We start from the raw sequence: 8729 nt of genomic DNA, 5'->3' as shown, positions 1-8729 counted from the left end.
GCTACCACACGCACACGCTATGGTGCCGCCTCAATGCTACCACACGCACACGCTATGGTGCCGCCTCAATGCTACCACACGCACACGCTATGGTGCCGCCTCAATGCTACCACACGCACACGCTATGGTGCCGCCTCAATGCTATGACATGCACACGCTATAGTGCCGCCTCAATGCTACCACACGCACACGCTATGGTGCCGCCTCAATGCTACCACACGCACACGCTATGGTGCCGCCTCAATGCTACCACACGCACATGCTATGGTGCCGCCTCAATGCTACCACACGCACACGTTATGGTGCCGCCTCAATGCTACCACACGCACACGCTATGGTGCCGCTTCAATGCTATGACACGCATACGCTATGGTGCTGTCTCAATGCAACCACACGCACACGCTATGGTGCCGCCTCAATGCTACCACACGCACACGCTATGGTGCCGCCTCAATGCTACCACACGCACACGCTATGGTGCCGCTTCAATGCTATGACACGCACACGCTATGGTGCTGTCTCAATGCTACCACACGCACACGCTATGGTGCTGTCTCAATGCTACCACACGCACATGCTATGGTGCCGCCTCAATGCTACCACACGCACACGCTATGGTGCCGCCTCAATGCTACCACACGCACACGCTATGGTGCCACCTCAATGCTACCACACGCACACGCTATGGTGCCGCCTCAATGCTACCACACGCACACGCTATGGTGCCGCCTCAATGCTACCACACGCACATGCTATGGTGCCGCCTCAATGCTACCACACGCACACGCTATGGTGCCGCTTCAATGCTATGACATGCACACGCTATGGTGCCGCCTCAATGCTATGACACGCACACGCTATGGTGCCGTCTCAATGCTACCACACGCACACGCTATGGTGCCGCCTCAATGCTATGACACGCACACGCTATGGTGCTGCCTCAATGCTACCACACGCACACGCTATGGTGCTGTCTCAATGCTACCACACGCACACGCTATGGTGCCGCCTCAATGCTACCACACGCACACGCTATGATGCTGCCTCAATGCTACGACACGCACACGCTATGGTGCCGCCTCAATGCTACGACACGCACACGCTATGGTGCCGCCTCAATGCTATGACACGCACACGCTATGGTGCCGCCTCAATGCTATGACACGCACACGCTATGGTGCCGCCTCAATGCTACCACACGCACACGCTATGGTGCCGCCTCAATGCTACCACACGCACACGCTATGGTGCCGCCTCAATGCTATGACACGCACACGCTATGGTGCCGCCTCAATGCTACAACAACTACACGCTATGGTGCCGCCTCAATGCTACGACACGCACACGCTATGGTGCCGCCTCAATGCAACCACACGCACACGCTATGGTGCTGTCTCAATGCAACCACACGCACACGCTTTGGTGCTGTCTCAATGCAACCACACGCACACGCTATGGTGCCGTCTCAATGCAACCACACGCACACGCTTTGGTGCCGTCTCAATGCAACCACACGCACACGCTATGGTGCTGCCTCAATGCTACGACACGCACACGCTTTGGTGCCGTCTCAATGCAACCACACGCACACGCTATGGTGCCGTCTCAATGCTACCACACGCACACGCTATGGTGCCGTCTCAATGCAACCACACGCACACGCTTTGGTGCCGTCTCAATTGTTAATATTAATCTGATTTATTGAAGGGACCGTAATGTCTAGGTTCCGGCAAAGCATCAGAAGAGACGGCACTTTGCCTGTGAGGAGACAGAGATATTGTGTCTGCAGCTCAAGGGCAGCTACACGCCTGACAGTATTCAACATTCACACTTGTTATCAGTATTTACACATACCAAGAGGGGCACACGGCCAACAGACAGCCCCCACCCGGGGGTACGAGGGAAGGGATATGCACCTGTGATGAGATCTGGGTATAAAAGATGGAATCTTGATGTGCTAATGAAGGTGTGGTTTTCGGGCTTCAACTTGCATGTTGAGGAGAGCTCCCCGTGGTTTGTACTTTGCTTTTGATCAGTGAATAAACGTCTCCCTAAATTGAGAGAACTATAGCAGACTCGTAGTATTGTATAAGCTCTTCCAGGCTGTTCAATTCTGAATTACGTTACACAATGCAACCACACGCACACGCTTTGGTGCCGTCTCAATGCAACCACACGCACACGCTATGGTGCTGCCTCAATGCTACCACACGCACACGCTATGGTGCTGCCTCAATGCTACCACACGCACACGCTTTGGTGCCGTCTCAATGCAACCACACGCACACGCTATGGTGCCGTCTCAATGCAACCACACGCACACGCTATGGTGCCGTCTCAATGCAACCACACGCACACACTATGGTGCCGTCTCAATGCAACCACACGCACACGCTTTGGTGCCGTCTCAATGCAACCACACGCACACGCTATGGTGCCGTCTCAATGCAACCACACGCACACGCTATGGTGCTGCCTCAATGCTACGACACGCACATGCTATGGTGCCGTCTCAATGCTACGACTCGCTGCTCCTGCACCGTCGACGCAGAGCGACGGCTCTCTGTCACGCGTGTTGACTTTCACACTAAAGTGAGTTACATTGTTCATCGGAAGCTTTACGCAAGCGCCGGGTTGCGTAACACGGTCCAATTGTTCCAGTTTGAAGAAGCCATTGTGCAACACCGGCATTTACTGAACGCATTCCAGCAAACAGGAGTTACCGGTTTGTTTTATGGCAGCACAATGGAGAGTTTACGACGCGGGGCAGAATGAAACCCGCTTTCCACGATGCTTATCGCTGCATGGAGGCGTTCTCTGGCTTCTGCCCCCCACTGCATGCTCCTTACGACTCATATTCAGTCATTTTACTACTTAATCCATCGATAATATCGAGGGGGAGAGGAGCTCAGCATCTTTGTGATGGCTGGTCTATAGAAGAGCACGTTCATCTATAAACCAACGAATACTGCTGCATCTTTCTGCCGTCCTGCGTTTCATTCCTAGCTTGTCATCGTATTGTTTAGGTGAATGTGTATCTGTAGTGAGCTAACACACCGCTACGCTAACCCTACATCGTGATTATCCTCCCAGCTGATGGGCTGTGCCCATCCACTGCACGACATGGGAGGTTTCCACCATGTTCACGGTTCAAGCTCCGAATGATTTCACGAAATGGATTTGGAGGGCGGCCTGAATGGACTTTTTAAAATATATTGAGAATTGTTGTAGCTAGTGCTGCTCATTACTTTAATTGGAAAGGAGTTCCCAACGCTGGGCAGGTTGTCTTGGTGGAATGTAATGTTGAACTTTGAGGTTACCAACCCGGCCTCGATGAGCCTGACATGAAGAGGAGAACATAGATTTATGTCTCCAGAGTCAAATGTATACACTTCAGAGACAGCTTGTTATTGTCATTCTAATAATTACAGTCTCAATGACCTCCTTCACACACTCAATAACCACCAAATATCATCTGACATATCATATCGAATACCGAAAAACATTATAATTGAACTGCTGACACTCAGGGTTAGAAATGGTTTTGTGTGGTTTTAATGGTTCAGTTCTACAAAATGTTCTCCTCCTTCACACAGAAGGAAATAACAGAAAACAAAGATAGCTGCAGCGTTACAGACCAATCACACGACAGCATGGACGGGTCAACATGTATGACTATAAAAACACAATGCCAATAATCAGAAGACATTATCAATGGAGATTTACTGCACACACATACATAATATATATATAATAGTTATATATAATATATTTATATATATATATATGTATGATATTATATATATATATAATATATATTACATTAATATATATATATGATATTAAATATATATAATATTTATCTATATATATATGTATGATATTATATATATCAATCCAAAGTGGACAACACTAAAATAGATCAAGCACAAGTACACAATAACAACAAAAGTGTGGAACTGAATGAATGATGAATACAAGTTGTGCAATAGTTACTCAGAAACTACGTTGTACCTTTTGCATTGTTTACACGTTGTGTGTTTACACGTTGTAAAATAGATGACATGCATGTAGAGCACAATGTTACTGTGTTAATGTCAATTACTTCTTTTCCATTGGTGTGAAACAGTTTACCAGAATAATACATCCATATATGACAGAACACACAGTGAAGTGGTGCATGGCGCCGGCTGTGAGGGCGGTGACATCACTGAAGAGACGCCGTGCGTTCGTACAGCGACAACCTGTTTGCTGGTTCAGCCGCCATGAGCTCACAGAAATGCACGAGCATGCACCACAATAACTATTCTGCTGCTGCAGTGAGCAACAACAACATTAATATTGGTTCATAAAACCTACTAGAGCCAAAACAATGGCTTACATTTTCTGCAACACCTTCCTTCTAAGAGGAAGTTAGTGTCTTAAACATCATGGGGAGAAGAAGTGTGTCCAGACAAGCCAGGCGATGGGTAATAGTTACTCTCGTTGGCGGTCTGGTTTCCACCCACTCGGCGCCGGCGCCTCATACGCCGATGTCCTCCATCTTCCAGCCGCTTGAGTTCTTTCCAAATTTGTAAACGAGCCTTCGGCCATCGACTCGCTCCAAGATCTCCCTCTTGTAGTAATACCTGGGAGGAGGAGATGCCGTTAGGCCCGGATCAAGACAGCCAGACAGTCAGATCCCGTCCTCTCATGAAGTCCACTAAAGGACTCTGTGAAGTGAAAACTCAAAAGTGGTTCCTGGTGATAATCTTCTCTTAGAAGTCATAAAGTCTTCTGTGGCCGTAGAGAAGCTTCATCTGGGTGACTTTGGCTGAAAGACTTCAACGTTACAACAAACTGGAGTCAGCGAAGACCCTGAAACTCGTCTTCACGCCGGCCGTCTGCGCTCAACGTGCCGACTCAAGTCGAGACTCGACGAGTCCTTCAGATCCACATCGGACCCTGAACTCACCTCATGGCGCGGCTGAGCTTCTCGTAGGTCATGCTGCTGTTCTTCTTCTTCTGGCCCCACATCTGAGCCACGGCCTCGGACTTCAGGAACTTGAAGACCCCCTCGCGCCGGTCCTCCCACTTCATCAGGCCCTGGTTCCTGTCGGGGTGGGTCAGGATGTCCCTGATGAACTCCCACAGGTGAGTTCCTCTCGGCGCTGCAGAGGGACGGCGGGAGCAATCAGCTGAGTGTGTGTTTGAGCCAAGCAGAATCTGTGGAGGTCTTTGTGAACCTCAGGCCTCGCCCACCGTGGTCTTACCGTGTTTGTTCTTCTTGGGCGCGTCGAACATGCAGCCGCCGTGCTCCCTGCTGACCTTGGGGGGTCGCCCTCGGGGTCGCTTCAGGCGAGACTCCCCCTTCTCTGTTTTGATGTTTGCTTCTGCCAACACGAGAGTTCATTAGAGGCTGAACCCCACTAGAACCTTCCGGACCACGATCCGTCTGCTCGGTACTCACTTGAAATCAGCGGGTAGGAGAACTCCGGGTCCGATTCGCCGCTGCCGGACTCCTGCGTGTCGAGGCCGGAGGAGTCGGACGTTCCACCTGCGCCAGCAACACGAACACGGATCAGACACATTGAGACGCCACCGAGAGGAAGAAGACGAGGACGAGGAGAAGGGAGCACTGACTGTTGGAGGAGGAGCTGTACTCGCTGTCAGAGAGGTACCCGACGTCCCCCGGAGGCGCGTCGGGCTGCGCGGTCAGGCTGGCGAAGCTGTACTCGTCCTCCGTGTAGTCAAACTCTCGCTTGTTGACCGCGGCTTCGGCTGCTGGGGGAGAGGCGCTGCGTTAGACTCAGAAGTCCTCACCTCATTGATAGATGCTGGATTGTAGTTTCTACCTTGGCCGAATCGAATGGTGCTGAGCAAAGGGAAGTTGAGGTTGTCCAGGAAGTGGTCGAGCAGCTGGCAGGTCTCGTTCAGCTCCGGCCCGGACATGAGATCTGACGTGAGGAGACGAAGAGTTAGGGTCAGCTGCGACGGAGGCCGGCCCTCGACCTATCGCCGGCTCCATCTGCAGAGACATTTACCGAACTTGTTCTTGTGCTCCTCCAGACTCTGGTGCAGGTGGAGGCCGAGCCGCGGGCCGAACAGGGCGGCGGCCTCCTGGCGGTCCATCTGGCAGAGCGCGGCGCCGTCCATGGTGCAGCAGGCCAGGCTCAGGCTGCTGGCGTCGAACTGGCCGCTCTCCACGATGTCGCTGATCCACTCCAGGACGTCGTCCTCCGTCCAGCAGTGAGGGTTGATGTGCCGGTACCACGGGCCTGCAGGAGGGACACGGGGGGGTTATGGGATGAGCATGGAGAGGACAGGGAGGCCATTTGAAACAGGATCTATTGGTGTAAACTGCTTGTTAAAGTAGAGCTGCTATGGGGGGGGGGCTGATACCATCACCAGGCGGACGAGCGTCTGTGAGCTCAGACAAACAAAGTCTCCGCTATGAGGCGTGTGACGCTTACGCAGTTAAACATTAAAGTCAATGATTGAGCCGGCGGCGTCGAAATGAGGTCAAAGCAAAGGTCAGCAGCTAGAAGTCCCATGGCGGGGAGAAAGGTGGTGTTGACGGAGAGATTAGACTTCAGGTGAAACTGCCCACGAAACCCAGAGCCAGGAGAAAGCGGCCGGAGGAGGGCGGCGCCTCTTACCGCTGCCGCACGGCGAGCCGCCGCTCTGCAGGCTGTCGGGCGTCTGGTACATGGTGAGGTTGGCGCAGGTCAAGATGCTGCTGAGGCACGGGGAGGCCATGGAGGAGCTGTGAGGGACGACAGCGACGAGGAGGAGGAGGAGGCAGCCTGTGTGCAGCCGCGGCTCGATGGGACACAGGGATCCGGAGAGCTGCTCTGCTGTACTTCCTGTCGTCTCTGAGCGGCGGTGCACCTGCTGCCCGACGGAGCACCTGGAGCTTTATACTGCGGAGGGGAGCGGGGGAGGACGCTGCGAGCTCAGGGGAATTCCACCTGCCACTGGCCACGCCCACAGCCCTCCTCCTCCTCCTCCGGGTTCCTGAGAACTCGATGAACAAAACAAACCTGCTCCGCTGTTCCCTCGTTCTCACCGTGCGGTCTGCGGGGTGAAGAGAGAGGCGAGCTCTGATTGGCTGATCAGAGTCATGACAGATTACATACGGTGGACAGCAACGCCGTGGATTATCGTCTTCAGTTATCACAGTGATGACATCACACAGACACCATGGCGGAGGAGGAGGTGATGGAGGAGGTGATGGAGGAGGAGGTGGTAGAGGTGATGGAGGAGGTGGTAGAGGTGATGGAGGAGGAGGAGGAGGTGAAGGTGATGGAGGAGGAGGAGGTGATGGAGGAGGAGGAGGAGGAGGTGGTGAAGGTGATGATGGAGGAGGTGGTGATGGAGGTGATGATGGAGGTGGTGATGGAGGTGATGATGGAGGAGGTGGTGATGGAGGAGGTGGTGGAGGTGATGATGGAGGAGGTGGTGGGGGAGGAGGAGGTGAAGGTGATGGAGGAGGAGGAGGAGGAGGAGACTAAGCCGGCTGGATAGAGTTGCAGCGCTGCCCCTCGTGTCACGAGGTCGTCTCCGTCGTTCTGACTTCAGGGTTTCATGAAGAGGAGCATGAAGACGTCATGTGATGAAGACGTACACACATCTTCATCACACACACACACCTACACACACACGTCTTTAGGATGCGGTTGTGTACACACACACACACACACTCACACATACATACGCTCACACACACACACACACTCAGACGAGCCCTGAGGGGAGATTAAAGTGAGAAAACCCAAAACTCAGGGCAAAGGTCAACCAGAGGAATGTTGAGACTAACTGTAACAGTGAGAGGCACACACACACACACACATACACACACACACACACACACACACATGTATGTGTGTGTGTGTCTGTCTGTCTGTGTGTGTGTGTCTGTATGTATGTGTGTGTGTCTGTGTGTGTGTGTCTGTGTGTGTGTGTGTGTGTTTTTCTGTGTGTGTCTCTGTGTGTGTCTGTGTATGTGTGTGTGTGTGTCTGTGTGTGTATGTGTGTGTGTGTGTGTATGTGTGAGTGTGTCTGTGTGTGTGTGTCTGTATGTTTGTGTGTGTCTGTGTGTGTGTGTGTGTGTGTCTGTATGTGTGTGTGTGTGTCTGTATGTGTGTGTGTGTCTGTATGTGTGTGTGTGTGTGTCTGTATGTGTGTGTGTGTGTGTGTGTGTATGTGTGTGTGTGTGTGTGTGTCTGTGTGTGTGTGTGTGTGTGTGTGTGTGTGTGTCTGTATGTGTGTGTGTGTCTGTATGTGTGTGTGTGTGTGTGTGTGTCTGTGTGTCTGTATGTGTGTGTGTGTCTGTGTGTGTGTGTAGGCTGCTCGGGTCTCTGTTGACGGGCTTCCGGTTCCTGTAGTGAAGCTCTCGTTGCTCACTACTGGCCCCTAGTGGTGAGGGAGCGACTGCACCCTCTAATGCACATGAATAACCAGCCAATCAGCTGGCCCCCTGAGCCCCTCTGTGGACCCTCCAACGCTGACCAGATGTTGCGCAATACGTCCTGTTGTTAAATCCAGTGGATCTTTAATATGATGACAGCTGCCTCAGGTGAGCTCATCTTTTCCATCAGACGCTTCAGGAATGTGTTTCAATCAATGTGTCGGAACACCTCCGAAGGTTTTTCCCCCGAAATTTCACAACTCCGCTCACGCCCTCTTCTCACCGCCGTGAGAGGAAAACATCGGAATGCAGATCCTCAGGTTTCTGCTCCAGCACCTGG

General features: G+C 52.4%; 1 protein-coding gene across 2 annotated transcripts; it reads right to left on the bottom strand.

The window, feature by feature from the left end:
• Nucleotides 1–3532: 3532 nt before the first annotated feature.
• On the bottom strand, nt 3533–7223 carry elf3 (E74-like factor 3 (ets domain transcription factor, epithelial-specific)). Of its 2 annotated transcripts, none has more exons than XM_056436862.1 (8): nt 6639–7223; nt 6024–6257; nt 5835–5936; nt 5623–5763; nt 5450–5536; nt 5253–5372; nt 4955–5150; nt 3533–4628 (listed from the first exon to the last, which is right to left on the bottom strand). In XM_056436862.1, the coding sequence occupies exons 1-8, from the start codon at nt 6736–6738 to the stop codon at nt 4523–4525; spliced, it is 1086 nt and encodes a 361-aa protein (XP_056292837.1). In that variant the 5' UTR covers nt 6739–7223; the 3' UTR covers nt 3533–4522. The 2 variants fall into 2 exon arrangements, with proteins under 2 accessions (XP_056292837.1, XP_056292838.1); XM_056436863.1 differs by having other exon boundaries at nt 5623–5760.
• Nucleotides 7224–8729: the final 1506 nt, after the last annotated feature.

The sequence above is a fragment of the Pseudoliparis swirei genome, chromosome 18, assembly GCF_029220125.1.
Source record: "Pseudoliparis swirei isolate HS2019 ecotype Mariana Trench chromosome 18, NWPU_hadal_v1, whole genome shotgun sequence".
NCBI classification, from domain to species: Eukaryota; Metazoa; Chordata; class Actinopteri; order Perciformes; family Liparidae; genus Pseudoliparis; species Pseudoliparis swirei.
The sequence above is the reverse complement of the archived record's forward strand: the minus strand, read 5'-3'. Positions and strand labels throughout refer to the sequence as shown.